Source organism: Aedes albopictus, chromosome 2, assembly GCF_035046485.1.
Source record: "Aedes albopictus strain Foshan chromosome 2, AalbF5, whole genome shotgun sequence".
NCBI lineage: Eukaryota > Metazoa > Arthropoda > Insecta > Diptera > Culicidae > Aedes > Aedes albopictus.
Window position 1 is genome coordinate 90,683,420 of NC_085137.1, and position 21,349 is coordinate 90,704,768.

Genomic DNA, 21,349 nt, shown 5'->3' on the forward strand with positions numbered 1-21,349 from the left:
GATATTCCCCTAACAAGCCCAGGTTTATCATCATCAATTTTAAATCATTTTACACAAATTAGGAGCTGAAAATAATACCATTTGATCATCTAAATGCAAGTTTTGCGTCAGATTGAAAAAAAAAATCAAGATATTGGCGAGTTTTAGGAATGATCCCCTTAAATTTTAGCAAAATTTCCAAAAATAAATGAAGAAATGTATTTTTTATCAATAAGAAAAAAAAAACAATTTGAAAATTCTTTCTCATTGTTTATTTGACATATCATATGAAAGCGAGTTGCAGTAAGAAAAGCAGCTAAATCAGAGCATTGATTGCGGAGAATGAGATGTGTGATGTGAGCGACTTTGCTTAAAAATAGAACAGAAATCGATTTCAAACCATTAACCTTGTATGGAAAGTCGAAAAAATTTCCGCTCTACTGTATTTTTTTTCCTTCGCGTTTTTGAACTCAGGGCATGACTGTACACCAAAAATGATCATCAGCTTACCGAGTTCAAAAATGTTGTAAATGTACTAGTGTTATCTGTGAAAGTTTACAGCAATTGTCGTAAGCAGAGCATTCGATATAGTTATAGTTTTCCCACGATTTTGAACCACTTTTTCTACGCCAAGAAGAAAGCTTTAACAAAGCATATTCTAAAAAAATATTGCATCATATTCATCTAATTTCGTGTGACTCGAGTTCATCGAAAGTCTGCTCTGTGGTGCTTTGAAGCAACCATAAGAAGTGGAGGGTTAAGCATTTTCTCATACATCTCAATATTGCTTCCAAAAAGTGGTTTAAAACCATTTCAAATTGTCATAAATCAAAATGAAAGGTGCAAAACCACGAGCCCTATAGGACCACCATTTGAAAAACATCTTTGGCAACATGAAGAAAGCTCATGTTGAAATGCCGTCGGCATTTTCAACTTTTTCCTCGTGGTGTTGCTGCTTCTCCGAATAACACACATTCGTTTTTTGTGATGTTCTTTTTATGGGACACATTTATTTTCATCACTGCAGCTTTTCATTTGAACTTTATAGAAATGTTTGTGTATATAAATTGCTTTTAAAAGTATTTTCACAAACATCGCATTGCAAACTAGAATAAAGAATAAAGTTGTTCTATTTTTCGCTGTCGGGAAACTTCACACACTTTAGCAACATTTAAAAAGCCGAAGAAAAAACAATTATTTTTTTCTGACTGCACTATTTTTGAAGAAAAACACATTCACTACCATCCAACACCAAGGAACAGACAAGCCGAAGGACGAAGGACGCGAGGGCATCATAATTCATTCAGTTTTACAACCGTCACACTGCTTTTCGGGGCGCACGCCCAATAGCGTCGATCATCAACGAACAAACTGCTTTTCTTCCCCCCCCCCCCCCACACTTCAGCCCACACCGCCAGCAGTCATCATTTCCTTCCACACCGCCCAGTCACCGGAACACGGACGGATCCATCAATCCAGTAGCAAGCAGCCAGCCAGCAGCGGTGAGACACTTTTCTTTGAGTTCCTCTGAAGTCTGTGATGCGCGATGACGGTGGGTTTCCTCCGAATGCACCCGCAGCAATTTAGGGGTCTTTCTCTCTTTCTCTTGGTGGATAGAGTTGAAATGAGAGATCTCCCGATGCTCCACGGACGGCGGCGGTGGATCACAGCGATTGACGCGAGAAGCTGTCACTCCGGAGATGGATGGCATCAAGACTACAGTACCTAGTTGACAAGACTCGAATGGATCTGTCTATATGTTAGGGCTGCGGGGAACGTTTGTTAACTGGAGAGAAAGAGAATCTGGCTTGCGATGTGTGGCTGTATTAGGTTTTGGTGTTTCCCCTTAATTTTAAGGGGAAACTGTACGTGAAACCATTTTTTATCTCTGAGCGAAGAGGAGAAATGGAGGAGAGAATTGAATGCTCTGTAGAGAGCCGCTCCGGTTGGAGGAGAATTTATGTATTTCAATCGGCGTTCGGGGACCAAAGATATTCCCCTTCGAGAGCAAGAGCGTAGACTACGACTACAATTGAAGACGATTACTACTACACCGAGCTGACAGGTGGTCATCTTTCGTGGGGGCTGGGAGCCCATACTGATTGCTGCCAATTTTTCTTCACTTCTCGGCGGTCTGTCTACGGAGAGTTCGCTTTGGGGAGATATTATGCATTCATGCCATCTTGTTCTGGTCAACGATGCAGTTCGTCTTCCGGAATGTTCGAATCGTCTCGTTTACTCCGGTATCAGGTCTTCGTCATCGTCGCCGCTGATGGTCACCGGAGAGGGTGGACGAGTTCCCGTGAACAGCAATATCAGCATCAGAAAAACTGCACAACATCGGCGACTCGTGGTCAACTAGTGTGTCATTCTGCAGAATCACACCAGAATTCCAAACCCCGTCGGAACGAACGAACGGGAACACGTCGGTAATTTAGGTTGACTTTGTATGCGAGCATATTGCCCGAAGTTGATGCGTGGTCGTCGCCGTTAACATCGTCGCGTAGAACGTCTCGTAATATCGCCGATGATTTATTGAAGATTCTTGGATCAATAGCTTGTCCGTTTGTATGCCCTTCGGAAAAAAATGTTGTCTCGTTGATAGTGTTCGATAGCCAACTAAAGTCTTGGTTCTGAAAACCCCTTAAGTCAGTCGTATCGATTTTTCGGTGTATCCCCCGTCTTTAGATTGAACTAGTTCCAATCTATCGTATTACAACTCCCACAACGTGTTGCCGGTAGTCTACGCCGTCAAGTGGAAAACGAAAACACAAAATCACATGTTTTTCACGAAAGGCCGTAGAGAATAACAAAATACCGGCTTCGTCGTAGCAAAGTAAAGCAAAAAAAAAAGAGTGACATGTTTGTGTACGTTGCGAACACTGGCTCTAAAAGGCATACGACGAATACCCATAATAATGACTGTGTGTAGCCCCAAACAGTCAGGTCAGCCAGCAAGCAGTTCGGAGTGATGTACGCGTGAAATTTATGTTTATGTGCGCCTCTCGGTCTCGAAATTGCGTTTTTATGAGAGTGAGAGCGAACCCCTCTGACTCTTATGCTGCCTTCGTGTTGTATGTGTACACGCATTTTCCGTTTTTCCAGTTTGCAGCACCACTTCTGCTTCTACTGATGAGGGCTAAGAAGTCGTGTGAAGAAGAGAAGCGATCAAAACGTAAGCATGCACAGTATGGAATAGCGATGAAGGTGTTGGTGGTGCTGCATACTGCAGGTGCTGGAGTGAGAGGATGCTTTGTGTAGAAACGAAACCGAGCAACAGATGGCACTTCAAGTAATAAAAATTGGGGGAAATGAAAAACTGTGCTATATATTGAATGTAAATAGCCGGTGTTCAGAGCCGCCGGATATTGGACATTGAACCGTAAGTATCCTAGTTGATGATAACTGTATTGTTACTGCCTATTTGCTAGTTTGAACGTTTTGAGATCTTTGTTTTTACTAGCTACAAACAATCTAGAAATGTCAACTGCTCAAAAGCAAGCTACAAAAACATAGTAGTAAATATTCGTATGTTCACATCACAATTAGAGCATGGATAACCGTACAAATAGTTGCAATAGTTGCTACTCCGGAATTGACAGAATATTGGCATTGTACAAGGGATCAACAAACAAAGTTTTGGGACGCTTACCGTTCTTAATAAAATGTTCCTTTGAAAATTTCAAACTTTCCTCTTCCACTTCTTCTTGGCGTAACGTCCTCACTGGGACAAAGCCTGCTTCTCAGCTTTTCTATGAGCATTTCCACAGTTATTAACTGAGAGCTTCCTCTGCCAATGACCATTTTGCATGTGTATATCGTGTGGCAGGTACGAAGATACTCTATGCCCAAGGAAGTCAACGAAACTTTATTAAGTCAATAATGATGCCGGCCACGTCCTTATGGTCATCGAAAAAGGGAAGTAATGTTAGCATGACGTGCGTTGCTAGTAGAAATCAAGATCACATCTGCATCTACAGGTTTACAGGGGGTAGGAGTTATTATTTGTGCACACTCAGATGAGCTCGGCTAATTTCCATTCTTTTGCCGAGATTTGCACAGCCGAACACTCGGCAATCGCAGTTTAACTGAGATATCAGCAAAAAGTCAAGTTTTTTCATAGCAGTACCCATGGGTACCGCTAGCATCAAACATTAAACGTCAAGCATTTAGCCGAGATTTCAGCAAATGAACTTTAACCGAGATTTGCACAGCCGATCTCGGCATTCTGTTTTAAGTGTGTGGGTAATGAGGGCAGCCACATGATTTGGACTTACTTTGGTAAGGGATGTGATTCGAACAACCTCTATATGAATCAATACATATATTTTTGTTTCGATTAGCATGCATGTCGACAAGGGACTCGGGAACTCTTGATGTGACCTTTTCAGTATGTGAAGGGCAAATATACGAAAATATTGCTTAATCTTCTGTATCATATACTGGTAATTATTTTAATAGTATGGAACGAGCTCACCAATAAATATGCACCCTAGTGTCTTCCTCCAGACAAAACTTGGAAATTGCTTTAGAAAATTTAGCTAGGAATCCCTAAAAAAATTGTCAAAAACTTATCCTAGGAATCTTCGACGTTTTTCCAGGAAGTGTGTGATTCTTTCAGAATTTTTGTCAAGAATTCCTTCAGAGATTCTTCCAGGATTTTTTTTTATTTTAAGTATTCTTCGATTTTTTTTAAATATCCCTAGAAAAATATCTAGAACAATTTTTGCTGGATTCTCTGCAGAAATCCCACAAGATATCTCCGATGGAATTGGAGGAGAGATTTCAAAAAGAATACTTGTATGAATTCCTGCGAGACTTACTGAAGAAAGCCTAGGAGAAATTCTAGGAAATATTATCAAAAGAATCTCTGTATGATTTAAAAAGAAAATTTAAGTAGAGCTTTTTAAAAAAAAACATCAAATATTTTTGAAGGGATCCCAGATTCCTCCGGTACAATCTCTATAGAAGTGTAGAAAACAACAGTTGAATGAAATTATTATTATCTGAAAAAAAAAAAATCACAGGGAAATTCTTGTAGCTACCTCAGGAGAAATTTCTGCAGAACTTTGTGAAGAAATACTTGGAAAAATTCCTCGGGAAACCCTTGGCTCAATTCCTAGAACAGTTTATTGAGGAATGTGTGGGAAAATTCCTTGAAAAGCATTGTAGTAAAAACCCAAAAGTACTCCTGGTGCAATCTGTTGACGAATTTCCGCGACTATAAAGATCTCAAGATTCCTAGAAAAAAAAAATAACTTCCGATATGTCTGAATCAATTCCAGTAGAAATTCCAAGGAAATATTTCCAAATTCCTTAACCCTAGTCGTGCATTAGGGTTATTATGGCCCAGACAGTCACGCTGATCGTGCATTACGCCAGCGTGGTGCAGTTTGGCTTATGTACTAAGAAGATCAAAGAGTTCGTGCATAAATTCTTAGATTTATCCATAGAGGAAACGCCGGAGAAATTTCTGGAGAAATATATCCTAAAGGAATCTCAGTATGAACTCCTGCACTAAACTCTGGAGGAATTTCTGTCTGAATAATAATGCAACTTATAATACAAGACTCTGTGTTGGAAATCTTGCAGTATTTTCTGGATAAATACCTGAACAAATTTCGGGACATATCCGGTTATTTTCAATGGAAACCCTATATCAATTCCTGCACAAATTACTGCTAAAAGAATACTTGTATAAATTTCCGAAGGAATTTCTGGAAGAATTTTCAAGAAAATCACTGGAAAAAGATATGAATCTTTGAACGAATTTACGAAAGAATCCCTGTGGCAATATCTCAAGCATTCCGTGGAGATATTTCTGGAGGATTTCAGATTGTTTTCCTACGAAGCATTTAGAAACTAATCACTAAGGGAGTTTCGGAAGGGACACCTACAAGAATTCTAGGAGGAATTTCTGGAGCAATTCTTGAGGGAATGTTTGAAGATATTTTTGGACCCTTGAAGAATTTCTGAAGAAACTACTGGTGGCGTTCCTTAGAAAAGCTTGGCAGATTATAAGACCGAATTTCTGGAATTGAAACGTAACTTCTGAAGGAAACCGTGGAGCAATTTTTAAAGAATCCAAGTAAGTTTTTATAAAGGAGTACTTACAATAATTTCTGAGGTAAGCTCTAGAAAACTAAAATTTCCAAAGGAAACTATGAATTTTCTAAAGAAATTTTTAAGACATTTCTGGCAGAATTCCTTAAATATCCTTGGGTGATTTTCTGAAGGAAACGTTGGAGCAATTTCTGAAGATTTTCTATAGGAATCCATGAAGCCATTTCTGAAGTTGTCCTTGAATATTTTTGTAAATTTGTTGAGAAGCACGGTAGGATTTTCGTCCTTTCCAGCAGCTTTGTTGTTTCTCAGTCCTCTAATGGTTTGTCTTGACCATGTTTAGCGTTAGAGGTTCCACAGCTTGTCCGTCGTTGTTGGATTTGAATACGGTCTGTCGCTCTCCCATTTCCACTGTTCAACAATTCCTTAAAATGCCCTTTTCACCTGACATCCACCATTGTTTTGTCAGTTAGAAAGTTTCATCACGGTCGTTGAAAATTACGGGAGATGACACTGTTTTTCTACACATACCATTCACAGTTTCGTAAAACCTCCACATATAATTCTGTTCCATGCACTTTTGCACCTGAGCTATCAAATTTTCCTCATGCTCTCTTCTCTTTTCGTGGTGGATTCGGCTTTCGGTTACTCTTAGCTCTGCCGGGACACCAACATCCGGCTTTTGAAAACAAACTTCTGATCCGTTACCCTTCTGGCACTCCTCGTCTCCTGTTGAGGTTATCGCTCTAGCTGATCTCACTTTCAGAATGTCGGATATCAAACGAAACCCGACTAGAATGGTTCTCGAGAGTCATCCAATCGGTACATGAAGACGTGGTGCGCAGGTGGGTCGATCAAGTGGAGGACGACTGGCGGACCCTTCGCAGAGTGCGGAACTGGAGGCACACAGCCATGGACCAAGTAGGATGGCGACAACTCCTACGTACAACAGAGGACACTCAGGCCTAAGTCTGACCGGAAATGAAAAATGATCTCACTTATCCGTTCCTCCAGCTTCAGGTGATAGTCAGCTGGTAAAGTCTGCTGTAAACCTCTGGATGTTGAAACTCATCATTCGCCGGCTCGTAGAGTCCAACACGGTTGATTACCAAGCTCGAATCTTACTAACTACGAGGGAGTGTTCTGAATCGATATTGGGACCGCTAAAAGTTCTAATATCAATGGCGTCCGAGAAGTGTCGATCATTCCTATCAGCCCGTAATCGATTTGGTTGCAAACTTCGTCGTTTGGGTGTCCCCTGGTGTGCTTGCGGATATTTTTACGTACAAGGTAGGTGTTACTAATGGCCATCCCTCAGACAGCAGTATAGCTCACTAATCTTAGACCATTATTGTCGTTAGTGACGGAGTGAAGGCTTTCCGTACCGATAAATTAACAAAAAGTGTTATCTCTTCCAACTAGCGTGTTGGCGACACCGATCCGGTGGTAAGAGTCCACTAACAGGTGACCCCAAATTCGTGGTGTGATTCGGCTATATGTTTACCGTGCCTAGGAATGAAATGAATGGCTAGGGGGTTTAATAAAAACCTAACCGCTAACGGCGCCTGTGGAGTATTAATGCGCCCTCCACAGTATTTTGCTGTTGATGCGCCAACAAGAGCAGTGGTACAGTGGGCTTTGTGTTTCTCCGAGACAATCAGCTGCCCTTCTTAGTCTCAAATTTGAGGAATTTTTTGTTGATTAGTTTAAAAGTTCGCCTATATGGTTTTGCATTATGCGATTTTCATAGTGTATTCTGTGTATCCTCGCCTTTGGCATATTCCAATCAATACCGATCTGCTTCAATTGCTGCTGTTCTTTAGTATGCTGCGATTGTAAAAAGGGGATGAAAAAACTCATTTGTGCTCAGATACACTCACTTGCTATTATCTCAATTCAGAAGGCTGCAAACAAAAAACAATGTATAGAGGACTTTTACCTTGCAGTTTTATGTTAAAGTACGCCGAATAGAGTAAGGGTCGCATACGCATATTGAAGCCGTAAGAGAACAATGAAGGCGACTCTCCACACGATGAATGCAAATTATGCTCATTCCGTGGAGAGCCGCATTGATAGCTCTGCCACGATTATGGTATACGTGTGCGACCCTTACTTTGTTCGACAAATTTTTAGATAAAACTACAAAGTAAAACTCCTCCATACACTGTTTTTTGATTGCAGGCTTCTGAGCTGAAAAGATATCAAATGAGTGTATCTGAGTACAAGTAAGTGTTCGCAACAAACTCCCAGTTCCTTGATGAACTTAATCATTTGCGTTTTCGATGAGCATTCCAGGTCTGCTGGCACTTGCGTTGACGACGGAAGACCTTGATGGCCCGTTTACATATGTGATAATAATGCGTGACAATATTCTATCGGACAATTTATTCCACGCTAGTATCGTTAACATTGCCGCTAAAAATTTAGTTTCTAAATCTGGGACAATAAATTGTCCGACTGTGTTGGTACCAAACTATCGTAATGTAAACACTTCCCTATCTGCCAATAAAATTGGCATGATGGCATAATTGGCTGACAATTCGTCTAGCAGACCGTTTATATGATGCTAATTGTGTCGGACAATCTAATATCCTCATTATTGTCCACTAGTTTTAGCGCCGAATTCAGAAGCTTCTGATTTTGTCATGATAATTTTATTGTCTGCTAAAAAGTGTTTACATTGCGCTAAATTGACGCCAATACTGCTCGAAAATGAACTGTCGCGTAGAATTAGCAGATATGTAAACGGGCCATGAAGGAACTTTAGCGCTGTTATTATTTCCTTCTGGCGTCGTTTGTAAGTTTCGAATGCAAGAAACTCAAGCTGCCTTCCACTAGAAGTCTAGAAAGGCCTATTTCGAAAAATTTCTCTAGTCTAGAAAGGCCTATTTCAAAAAATTTCTCTTTGATGCTATCAAAATCGTGAATGAAGTGCTCCAGCATCGTTTCAGACGAGTTCCAACGAGTTTTGATGTCCACACACAGTTGAAGTGGTTTGTGTAACATTTTCGTGATATTTTGTTGAAGACGATTTTCGATAAAAAATCACGACGTTTCGAATACATTTCAGAGACTTTCCAAATTAAAATCAAAGCGAAAAACATTGCGAGAAATGTGTGTCCCAGGAATCCCGGGATTTTCGGGACGGTGAAAAATTGTATCCCGGGATTCGGGAAATCCCGAATTTTTCAAGATCCCGGGATTTTTTGTCCCGGGATATCCCAGGTTGGAACCTCTATCTCGGACGCATTTATTTATCATTTATTCTGCCGGTCACAAACACTAATTGAACAAAATTTCACTAAAAAATGGTTTCTGCAAAAACGAAAAACATTATCTACCGCGTAAAAAAAAATCAGAAGATACCCTGATCCATACTCTACATGTACACGAAAACCGATTTTAAAAATATTGCTTCGTTATTTAATAACAAATCAAAAACCAAAAAAATGAGGAAATGCTTCCAGTTTTGCCTTACGTAGTGCAGATTTTGTATTACTTAACATAGGTAATCGCCCACCCTTCATGGTTTCTGCTAGAGTGGAAGTGTTAGACAAAACGCTTTGCTCTAACACAATTAGTCACGAGTTGACCAATTGGCATGTGTCAGATGAAGAATCTTTAGCTGACCATCGCTACATCTTTTTTGAACATTTAAATGTTACTTCGCAAACATTGCGTTTCAGGAATCCCCGGTCAACAAACTGGGATCTTTTTACTGATTTGGTTGCGGCCAAATTTCATGGATGCTCACCATCCATTGACACTCCAAATGATTTAGATGATGCCGTTGATATTACAACAACCTTCTTCATGGAAGCTTTTGAAGAAGCATGCCCTCTACGGTCTGTGAAGATCACAAGAGGAACCCCTTGGTGGAACTTTGATCTGGCCAAGCTCAGGAAACAATGTAGAAAGAGTTGGAACAGACAACGTTCGGTTGGATCGGAGGCTTTCAGGTCGGCTCGTAAGGTTTATCAAAAAGCTCTTCGGTCTGCTGAATGATCCGGCTGGAAAAACCTTTGTACAAATGTTTCCAGTTTCAGTAAAATCAGTTGGTTGAACAAAATTCTAATTTCCGAGTAAACGAACTTCGTTTTCCAAATGGCGAATCCACTTCCTCTGATGAGGAAGTTTTAAAATGTTTATTCAGTACACACTTCCCCGGATGCGTGGATATTACATCTTCGGATGAACATGATGTATTTTCTTGTAGTTAAAATTTTCTAGCTTCGGCTCGGAGTATCATTACTATAGAATCGATTGAGTGGGCACTAAATAGCTTTGCGCCTTTTAAATATCCTGGAGCAGATGGGATATATCCTATTTTGCTTCAGAAGGGGTTAGATTATTTCACACATGTTTTGAAAAAAAAAACTACTTGTTTGCAGTTTTACTACAGGGTAAATTCCCAAACCTTGGTGGGATATTACTGCAAAGTTTACTCCGAAAGTGGGTCGTGCGTTGTTTCTTCTGGAATGCTTAGAACGCTGATTGATTGATTGATTTGTCTTTATTTCAGAGACTTTCAGCCCTTGGCTATGCTTAGAACGCATTGTCGATCATCACATCCGTGATGTTCGTATAGCCAAACCGCCATCTCTTCCCGACATTGAGTAAAGCAGAATTGAGTGCTTGTGGATGCCCCCAAGGGGGAGTCTTACAGTCACTTTTCTGGAATCTCGTAGTAGATACGCTGTTGAGGCAACTCAATAATAGCGGTTTTCCTACATATGGTTTTGTCGACGACTACCTAACATCGTTAGTTGGTATGTGCATCAGCACTCTTTTTGACCTGATGCAAAGCGCCCTTCAGGTAGCTGATGGTTGGTGTCGCCAATATGGCCTTTCGGTAAATACGAGTTAAACATCTGTTGTTCTTTCCACGGAATGGAAAATCCGTAATGGCGTTCGACCTTCGCGTCTCTTTGATTCTGAAATCAATGTAACTGATCAGGTAAAGTACGTTGGAGAGCAAAGACTTGTAGTATAAATGATGTAGAACATTAGAAAATGTAGATTGTCATTATAATTATACATCATTGGTCGTTAATACCTAATACTTCGTAATAATGGCCGGATTACCTTTCTATAATGATAACCTAAATATTCCAATGCATATCCAATCCTTTCTGATTCAACACTGAGTCGATATCAAAACAAGCGGCACACTACATGATTAATCGCTCAATCACAAGTCGTAATTCACGATAAACCAATGAACATTGAGCATTTTGCGTCGCGCGGTCTCCTTTCACCGCCGAAGATCGTGACAGTTCCGGTCTAATCAGCGAACGTCAAATAGGTCCCGCATGTGGTACGGTACGATTTCTTCTCGCCTTTCTTGTGCAATCCAGGCCAGTGCAGCATACCCCAAGTCGACGGCGGCGATCGAAACTCACCCAAATTGTGAATCAACTGCGGTACGACGGACGACGGTCGACACGGCGTCCAGATGCGGAGAAGGTGAGCTGGAAACGAATCCCAAGAGTCATAAATTTTGTTATCAGCGTTTCAATTCGATGCGCTTATATTTGTTTCGTCGTCCGCCCGTCGTCAGAGAGGGCGAGCAAATCGCACCGACCAGCAAATGTTGACTTCGGGGCCATCAACCGAAGACGAAGGCACCACCGAATGGTGATTTTTTGGTCCAGTCCAAGATGCGGAGCATTCTCCTCGAGTCGCGTCGTGGTCGTAGATCAAACTGGAATGGCGGCACAGCTCAGCGGAGACGAAACTGCTTCAGATATTTAGAAATGAAACCGATTTAATAACAATAAATCGAAAAGTTGACTCATTTAAAACCAACTGGTTTTGGTCTCGTGGCACTATGGGGAAGGAATCATAATTTTGCAAATTAATACGATACGTTGACGTTCAGCCCCAGACAATCAATTTACACATATAGTTCAAGACCTATTGTAAGGGGCTGTCCATAAACCACGTGGTCATTTTTTTGGGACTTCTTGACCCCCCCCGGCGTGGTCATTAGTCCATACAATTTTTTTTATTTGTATATACAAAATGGTCATTGGCCGAAACCCCCCCCCCCCCCCCTCATGACCACGTGGTTTATGGACAGCCCCTAAATGTAAATGTACATATACATCTTCTTATACGATTTTCATTGTGAACTATTGCGATGCAATGTAACATCTTATTCCACTTCGAAATAAAAATGGTTATCGTAACCTTAGTGTAACTTCAGATTAACGATCCGTACTTTACATTTTTTTATCACTATTTTTCACAGGTGATTACCGTACATTATTGCTTGTAGACCTTCATGATATCGATTGTATCACGATTGGTTGTGATATGGCAATCGTCATCAAAATGTAATTTGCATATTTCACTAGGCCTCGACAAGAAATGTGTATCCATTTTGTTACAGCTCATACCTTTCTACCCCACAGCGTCACAAGGTGGAGGATGTCAGCAAAATGGTCGGAAGAGACCTGGGTGATTGGTGTTGGCGAGGAATGATGGTCTTAATTTTGATTGGCTCCAACTCATCAGAAAAATCTCGTCCCGTCGTCGACCGTCGTCGTCGCCATAACTGACCGTGCTATCCAGAGGAGGCTTCTACCAGGTTGATTTGACATCGTCGTGATCGGGAAAGGTATGCCTCTACGCTCCACCTATACAACATCTCTTGATTTGAACTACGTCGCAAAGTCGTCGTCGTCGTGATGATGATGATGATGGAAATTAATATCCAATCAAGCAAAGAACTTCGGGGAGGGATGTTGCTGCTGTCGTTGCCGCAGTTGTAGTTTGAAGGAAGAAGAATGACATAAATTGTGGACTTAAGAGCCATCATTTTTATCATCCCGAGGCGGTCCGTTTGTAGTTATTGGACATTTGGCCAGTATTTATTGATCGAATGCGGGAAAAGGGTTGCCCCATCAGCGCAGGAGTAAGCGAAGACTCTGTCGGCGCGTTCTTCCCATGCGCGTCCGATCCGGAGTTTTATGCCTTCTTTATCTATGGTTATGAGTGTGAAAAACTTGTACCCAGGCGCATACGGATTGCAAGCGGTCGTAAAATTTCAATCACTCAGAAATAAAATCATGCAGAAAATCGACTGATAGCAATATCCTCTTCGTGTTGATTGGGAAGCTATGGAATGACAAATTGAGAGGCTTGGGATGTCCCCAGGCGGAGAAAGCAAGTTTTGCTGGGAGGCTTTCTGCTTGATATGACAATTTTACGATCTTGCTCGAATGGCTCAGCTGGTTTAATATGATTTCGTATCGACAGTGTCGTTCGAATTGTTACTTTGTAAATTTATTTTAAATACAATTATACGAAAAATTTTTCTGGGTTAGATGGTTTTCTATTTTTTTTTCAATTCCTAAGAATTACTATTGGAATGAAGTTAACCAGAATTTTGAAAGCTAGAGTTTGCAAATACTGGCGAGAGTGAGAAATGGACAAATTGGGGTAGAATTTGCGAAAAAGTTACTCGTCCTCTTGGTGAGACTCGCACTCACGACTCCTTCTCACTTGACAGGCGCGTTGCCACGACACCACGAGAAGACTAGAAGATGTAGTGATTAACCTGAAAGCAAGTTCAACTCGAAATTCTGAGACCGCACTTCTTTCGGATAAATCAGATGTCCATTTACTCTTGTACAGGAGGTGGCCAAAATGTTTGGAATGGGCCTCTCAAAAAAAAAAAGTTCAACAAGTTGTAACTTTTCATAGAGTTCATCAAACATTCTTAAATTAACTACGGCAACGGCAGCCAGAATGCGTATGCGATGAGCACAAAGGGAGGTTTCAGCGGGGTATTCATTGGATCACAGAGGCATTTCAAGGGGGTCCCAGGGAGTTTCAGAAGGATACCGACCGAAGGTATTTCAGGAAGCTTCAGAGAATTTTTGATAGGTTTTACAGGGTTTGTCCATACCCCTTGCTATAAATTACGTTGACTTTTAGGGGAAAGGGGAGGTTTTCTGGTCAAGGTCTACGCTTCATACAAATTTCGAATTTTTTTTATGGACAAAAGTCTACGAGGGGGGGGATAGGGGGTCTGAGATGACCAAAAATGAGTTTACGTAGTTTATGGACAGCGCCTTAGAGGTGTTACAGGTGTGATAGTTCCGGAGGGTCTTAACTGCGTTACATGGGGTCGGACGGGGTTTCAGTAGGATTTTGGGGGCATTTCTGGATTTAGTCACTGTTGCCACCGGGAGCCTGCTTCAACTGAAAAATGCCGCTTTGGAGACCCTAACTTTGGCAAGCTATAACTTTGCAACCAACAGGACCGTTCAAATATCGTTGGAAAGGTGTACACGTGGACTTTGATTAAAGACTCACTAATTATTGAGAACCGATTCCGGAAATCCGGAACATCCAAAAAGCTTTTTTTTATTGTTGCTATGTGCTTGAAAATCCACAAATGTTAATTACTCTAAGGACTGTATCGGAAATTAACTATAAACGTTCACAATTGCCTGAAAAATAATCTGTTCGAAATAAACAAAACTTTATTTTTGGAGATACTATATAAATCTCTTAAATAAAGAATGGCAGTTCTGATTTTCAAAAAATAATCATTTAACTTGGACTTTTATCTCAAAGATTGCACACATGTTTTTAAAATTTTGGACACCTCCTAAAAATTTAAAATTGAGAATACTGTGGGAAAATATTCAATTTTTTCTCTTATTTTTGCGCAAATGTATTCTTTTCCAGAATGCTCATGATATAGGAAAATTATTTTTATCAAGAAAAATTCCCTCCGGAGTTTAGAGCAATTCTTAAAAATGAAAAAAGGGCATTTTTCGAGGAACTCTTTTTTTATGCGTCTTCAAAGAGCGATTACGCAAATTAAAAATACATAAAGTTGAAAATTTGCATTTTTTTTCGATTGGGTATGTATTTAAACCTATTGAAGAGGTAGTTTTTCCAGAGAACGGAATTTTATAACCTCTAAAGATATTTAAAACAGAGCGTCAAAGTTCGACCAAAAAGTAGGTGTTTTTTTGGGATAGACCATATTCTTAATGTTGGAGGTTTTTCTGTCCAAAATAAGAATTTTAAAAGTCTGTTTTAAGTGATATGTATTTTGTACATAACTGCTAGTAATAATCATTATTTTCCAGATTTTTCCCCGTAGAAATTTTTTTCGCAACAAATATTTGAAACGTTAAAACAAATTAAAAATAATGCAGTTTGTACAGATTGTTATTTTGTGTGGTATACTCATAGAATCATATTTTCAATAATACTAAACATTTTCCAAATTTTTCAAGCTGTTCTAAACTAAACTATATTGTGAAGATTTCATAGCAGAACCGGAATGAAAAGACCAACCGTGCGTCGAGATAGAGCATTTTGAATGTTTATAGTTAATTTCCGATACAGTCCTTATGCATTTTTTTTGCATAATTTCTCTGCATACTTCTCTGAAATGAGAAACATCTCATAATTGTGTGTGTTTCTTGCGCTCGTGTTTCTGCTTCATTATTAGTCCACCGTTTATCGTCTTTATAAATTGCAAATCGGCCTAATTTATCGTAATAAGTACATCGAACGTTAGCTAAAGTGCTCCTTGCGCAAACTCTATTCAGTCTATCCAATAAAACGAATAATAGAGTGATAATCTGCAACTTAAATCGTCTAATATTAGATGTCCAAGTGGAAGATACATTCTAATACAGACCCAAGTAATTTGTCCACATACAAACAGTGCTCAGAGGTGATCGCATATGGTGTTGATTGTATTGTTTGTGAAGGCTTTTGCAAGAATGTTTCCCACGCAGATTGTGTGTTACGCAAATAACTTGTAGTCAGTTGGACGAGTAAACAAAGACTGATTTTATTATCGAGTTCAGGTTGAGTTGAGGTAATACATATGAGGCAAATGTGTTAGTGAGTGAAGTGGATATAAACAAGGTACATATTATTAAAAAGGTAGGTAGAGTTTCCTAACATCTCCCCCTTCATCGTTAACTCAGAACATTTCAAAGTCCTCGAATTTCTTCGGGATAGTGATGGCTCGACGTGACCGGAAGGGCGCGACAGACTCGCGTGCCGGTAAACGTTGTGAGCTTGGTTGAGAGTCCCTGATGATGACCGAAGGTTGCAAGGGTGGGTTATCTTGTAGAGTGATCGGCGAACGTTGTGGATCTCGCCGAGGTTCTTCCTTGATGCGCACTGGAGTTCTCGCTTCGGGATACATCGGCTTTATCAGTGTGTTGTCGCGGCGATATTCCTTGTCTCCCGCAGCAACTATTGTTGAACGGTCCGTAACGGGTTTACCAACAGTTGCGGGGCGCCAGTCCTTGTCGTCTGGCTTCAGCTTCATGAACACCGGCTGCCCGATCTCTAATGCTGGAAGCTTCTTTGCCTTGCGATCGTAGTACTGCTTCGCTTCTTGTCGATTCTTTTTTATCTTCTCGGCGACACCTTCTTCTATCTTTGGCAGATACTTCCCCTCTGCCATTGGTACGCCAAACCGTGTGCGTCTGTTCAGTAATCGCTGAGCCGGAAATGAATCACACTTGTTCGGAGTATTTCTCCACTGCAGAAGAAGATCCCAAAAGTCCTGTTTCGATTCGTACGCTTTCTTTAGTAGTAGCTTCGCAATTTTAACGGCTGATTCGGCTTTGCCGTTTGCCTGCTGATGGTAAGGGGCTGACACGGTATGCTGAAATCCCCAGTCCTTCGCAAATCGTTGGAAATCCTGGCTCACAAATTGTACACCATTATCCGTTGAGATGAACTGCGGTCTCCCGAACCTCGCGAAATTTTTCTTGCAAGCGTTGATAATCGCGGCTGAGTTCAGAGATGGTAGTTCATCGATGTCAAAATAATCAGAGAAATGATCAACTGTTATTAGGTATACCGCTTTTCTGCCTCCAAGCTCAATTTCGCACAAGTCCATGCTCAGTTTCTGGAAAGGATAGCTGGGAATTTGATGGCTCTGCATGGGCTGCGGCTGTTGATTTGGTGCAAATTTTTGACAAATGTCACACTGCTGAACCTTCTGACGAATTTGGTCGTTAATTCCGGGCCAAAACACTGTGTCACGAGCAAGCTTTGTCGTAGCTTCGATTCCGGAGTGCGATTGATGCAGCCGATCCAGAATATCCTTTCGAAGGCTTCGTGGAATCAATATTCTGTCGTTCCGAAACACAAGTCCGTTATGCGTGCTGAATTCATCCCTGAATGGCCAGTAAACCTGCAGCGACTCTGGTACTTCCGACTTTGTAGGCCATCCGTCAATCACAAACTGGATGATTGTTTGTATTTCCGGATCCTGCTTAGATTCCGCCTTGATTTGCTGAACTCTGTCATCCGAAATGGGAATGTACTCCAACGCATACACATCGTAGATGTCCTTGCTGCTTACATCGTTGTCAGCTATTGACGCACGTGAAAGCATGTCAGCTATGATGACTTCCTTACCTGGAGTAAACCGTAGAACCGTGTTGTACCGTTGAAGGGCCAAAAGCATCCGTTGGATTCTCAGTGGTGCTTCCACCAACGGCTTCTGAAAAATCCTGATGAGAGGCAGATGATCCGTTTGAATCGTAACCGGTTTTCCGAGGATGTACATTTCAAATTTACGGCAGGCAAACAGGATGGCCTATGTTTCTTTCTCGATCTGCGCATACTTGCGCTCCGTTGCGTTCAGAGTCTTCGAGGCATACACCACGGGCTGACCATCTTGCAGCAGTACAGCTCCGAGCCCAACGCTACTGCTGTCACATTAGATAACGACATCTTTCTGCACATCAAAATATCGAAGGACGGGAGCGCTTGTAACCATTTGCTTCACTGCCCATAATCGCATAAGAGTAACATTCGGCAAAAGTAGGCATTGGAGAAAATGGAGTCCAAAGATTCAACTTTTAATAGTATGGAAATCAACCTAAATTTTCAAAAATTTTCGTAAATTCGTAATCAATCGTTTAGCAATAAAATTTTCCACAGCACATTTTATACGCTAGACGAGTTGTTAGAAAATAAATCGGACCTAATTATGATTGATGACACACTTTAAAGCCAGTCTATTTTTCCAGTGTGACTGTTATGCGGTTACATTGGTCAATGAGACAAAATGACTTGGTATTTTTTTCATAAATCCTAGAACAAACTTGAAATTTTTATTCAGGTAGTCGAAAGTACTTGTGATTTGATGATGATCCCCGATATTAACTCAATACCAGCAAAATATGCAAATGTTACAAATATGCAGTTATGGGCAGTTCAGCTGATCAAACGATTGTTGCTGTTCCTGATTCCAACTCCATGGTTCGTGTTTGTTGGTCAGCCGACGAAGGGGTTCAGCTACTGATGCAAGACTGGGCAAATAGTTGGTCAGATATGTTATCATACCCAAGAACCGAAGCAGCGACGGTACATCCTCCGGTGGGTCCATTTTCATAATACTGTCTAATTTTTCCGGGTCTGCCTGCACTCCGCTTGAGGTGAGTACGTGTCCGAAGAACTTAACCCTTTCCTGGCACAAGTTGATTTTATCGCCGTTTAATTTCACCCCTCGCTCTTGCATACGCTTAAGAAAAGCATCCAAGTTTGCGTCATGATCGTGTATGGCTTCTTCTAGTGTCTCTCCACAACCATAGATTAGCACATCGTCGGCAAGCGCTTTTACGTTCCGCAAACCGTTGATTGCTTCATGGAGCTTCTTCTGGAAAATTTCGGGTGCCGGAGAGATCCCGAACGGCATACGCACCCACCTATACCGTCCAAATGGCGTCCAAAAAGTTGTCAATTTGGAGCTTTCCTCGTCCAGACGCACTTGCCAAAACCCGCACTTTGCATCCACGGTTGTGAATACCTTGGCATTGGACAACTCTGGCAGCAACTCGTCGATCGTTGGCATTTGATAATGAGGTCGCTTCAAGGCCTTGTTGAGGATTACGGGATCAATACACACTCGGAGCTTATTATTACGTTTCACTAGAACCAAATTGCTTACCCAGGCTGCGTATTCCTTCTGCTGAACGATGATTCCCTGTTGTTCCATCTCCACCAGCGTTTGGCGAAGCTCATCCCGCATAGTAACAGCAATCCTTCTTGGCTGCTGGACAACTGGCTTGATTGTATCGTCGACTTCCAGATGTACATCTCCTTCTAGCCTTCCGAGACCTCGAAAAACATCCTTATGCTTCTCCAGAATCTTCTTCGCCGACGACAGTGGCTGATTCATACAGACGGTGTGACAAACTTGGATTAATTTCAACTGCAGACAGGTGTTTTTCGACAGCAGTGGAGGTTGATCGAACCCGACGACATGGAACACCAGCTTGTATTGGCCGCCGCCGTGATTGCAGTCGATTACGGTTCGACCGAGTGACTTCAACGAACTTCCCCCGAACGCCTTGAGAATTGCTTGTTGATTGTCCAGTCGTAGATTGTTTGTTCCAAGGATCTCCATGGCGTTTTTCTTTCCGATGACGTTACACGAAGCAGCCGAGTCAAAAATACAGGTCACGTTCACTGGATGCTTGTTCACGTCGTAGAAAACGATGCTGCCTTTCAACATGGAAGATTCGCTGTGGTTGATGCTGTACAGGTACTGGATCGAATCGACCGATTCCTCAATCTTGCAGTCCTCTTCCAGATCGCTGGGCTCCTCATCGACACTGTGCACCTGTCCTTCCTTGTGGCTTGAAGTCTTCTTGATCGGTCGGTGCTGGCTTAACGATTCCTGCTTCTTCCGGCACACCGCGGCGAAATGGTTCTTTTGTTTACAAAAATTGCAAACCATTCCGCGGGCCGGACAATCCGTTAGCTTTTGGTGATACGTTCGTCCACAGAAAGCACATTTCTTCTCACGTTTCTTGCTGGATCCAATTCTGTTCACAACTTGCATCGATGGTCCTGGTTGAAGCAAATTGTTACGTTCAAGCTCTGCTTTGGTTGCTTCTTCGGTGCGGCACTGATTAATTACAGCGGCTGACGTTAGGTTCTGCTCTCCGATGAAACGTTTCCGTAGGTTCACGTCCAGGATACCGGTGATTATTTTGTCGCGCAACATCTCATCTTCCAGCGCGCCAAGGTTGCAGTCCTTCACCAATTCACGACCTCTATTGATGAAGTGCGACATCGTTTCTGTCTCACCGGTGTCGCTACATTGCTGCCGGCATTGGAAAAACTCGTATCTCGCCAGCTTCACATCCTTCTGCGGAACCATGTACCTGGATAGAGAGTCCAGACAGGCCGCTACCGTATCCTGTTCGTTAGGCTGCAGGGGCCACAGATTGAAAATTTTCCGTGCCTCCAACCCGAGTGCTGCCTTGAATGTAGCAATCTTGACACGCTCATCTCGATGCTCGAGACCCGATGCGATCAGGTAGATCTCGAAAGAGTCCCTGAAATTGTCCACGTTTTCTTTGATGTTCCCGGTCAGCTTCAATTGTTCGGGAAACGGGATGCTGCTGTTAATTGCGGGTGCTGCCGCAATCGAATTTCCTGGCTGAGCTACAGCCTGGGGCACACCATTTCCAACTTGGCCAGTGGGGTTGGCCATATTTGTCGTTTCCTTTTCTCGTTTGTCCGAAATCTCGAAATTGCGCAGTAGATTTTTATTCTGACACCATGTTACGCAAATAACTTGTAGTCAGTTGGACGAGTAAACAAAGACTGATTTTATTATCGAGTTCAGGTTGAGTTGAGGTAATACATATGAGGCAAATGTGTTAGTGAGTGAAGTGGATATAAACAAGGTACATATTATTAAAAAGGTAGGTAGAGTTTCCTAACATTGTGTAAAATTGAAGCGCGAAGACATAATTACCTACCGACAATCTTTGAATTATTGATGGTTGTGTGACCAATGTATCGGTCCGATGCGAAAACACAGGAATAATCGCCTCATTTTCATGAAAAAATGCCTACTGCTGAACTAACGACACTGAAATGTGCTGATATTGCCCGCATCGATGGTGAATTAGCTGTGTTAAAGGAGCAAATTGTTTCCCTACATCAGTCGCTTGCACAAGTTACTACGTACCGTGTCGAAACCAGTGAAGTCGAGGAGCCAAAAACCAGTCGTCTGCTTGCACAGTCATCTCTATTGTCGCTACCTGAAATTGAACAAAGCCCCAAACCCGTCGTAGGCTGCCTCAGAAGCGTGGCTCAAGAGCGATATTCAAATGATAGATTTTGGATATTTATGACGCGGGTGAAAAACCACGTAACAGAGCAGCAAATTATGAAGCTTGTCGCTGATTCTCTAGGAACTGAAGATGCCGTAGTCAAGAAACTAGTTCCTCCGTGGAAGGATACGTCATCGATGCCATACGTGTCATTCAAAGTCGGAGTC

The 21,349-nt window shown here is 41.7% G+C and overlaps 1 protein-coding gene and 1 long non-coding RNA gene across 2 annotated transcripts in view; one reads left to right on the forward strand and one right to left on the reverse strand.

The window, feature by feature from the left end:
- Positions 1-438: 438 nt before the first annotated feature.
- LOC134288969 (uncharacterized) overlaps positions 439-21,349 on the forward strand; it is a 557,101-nt gene continuing 536,190 nt past the window's right edge. The window contains exon 1 of the long non-coding RNA XR_009998193.1: positions 439-3,361. This is a non-coding gene — a long non-coding RNA (uncharacterized LOC134288969). The remainder of the gene's footprint in view (positions 3,362-21,349) is intronic.
- Positions 18,257-20,779, reverse strand: LOC134288742 (uncharacterized protein K02A2.6-like). Its single transcript, XM_062854536.1, has 2 exons — positions 19,001-20,779; positions 18,257-18,928 (listed from the first exon to the last, which is right to left on the reverse strand). Exons 1-2 carry the CDS (start codon positions 20,552-20,554, stop codon positions 18,257-18,259), a joined length of 2,226 nt encoding a protein of 741 aa, XP_062710520.1. The 5' UTR covers positions 20,555-20,779.

Excerpts from the sequence above, each read along its gene's own strand:
- LOC134288742 (XM_062854536.1), bottom strand. The coding sequence starts at position 20,554 with ATGGCCAACCCCACTGGCCAAGTTGGAAATGGTGTGCCCCAGGCTGTA. Across the intron at positions 18,929-19,000 it reads AGAAGGAATACGCAGCCTGG|GCCTTGAAGCGACCTCATTA; the intron begins GTAAGCAATTTG and ends ATCCTCAACAAG.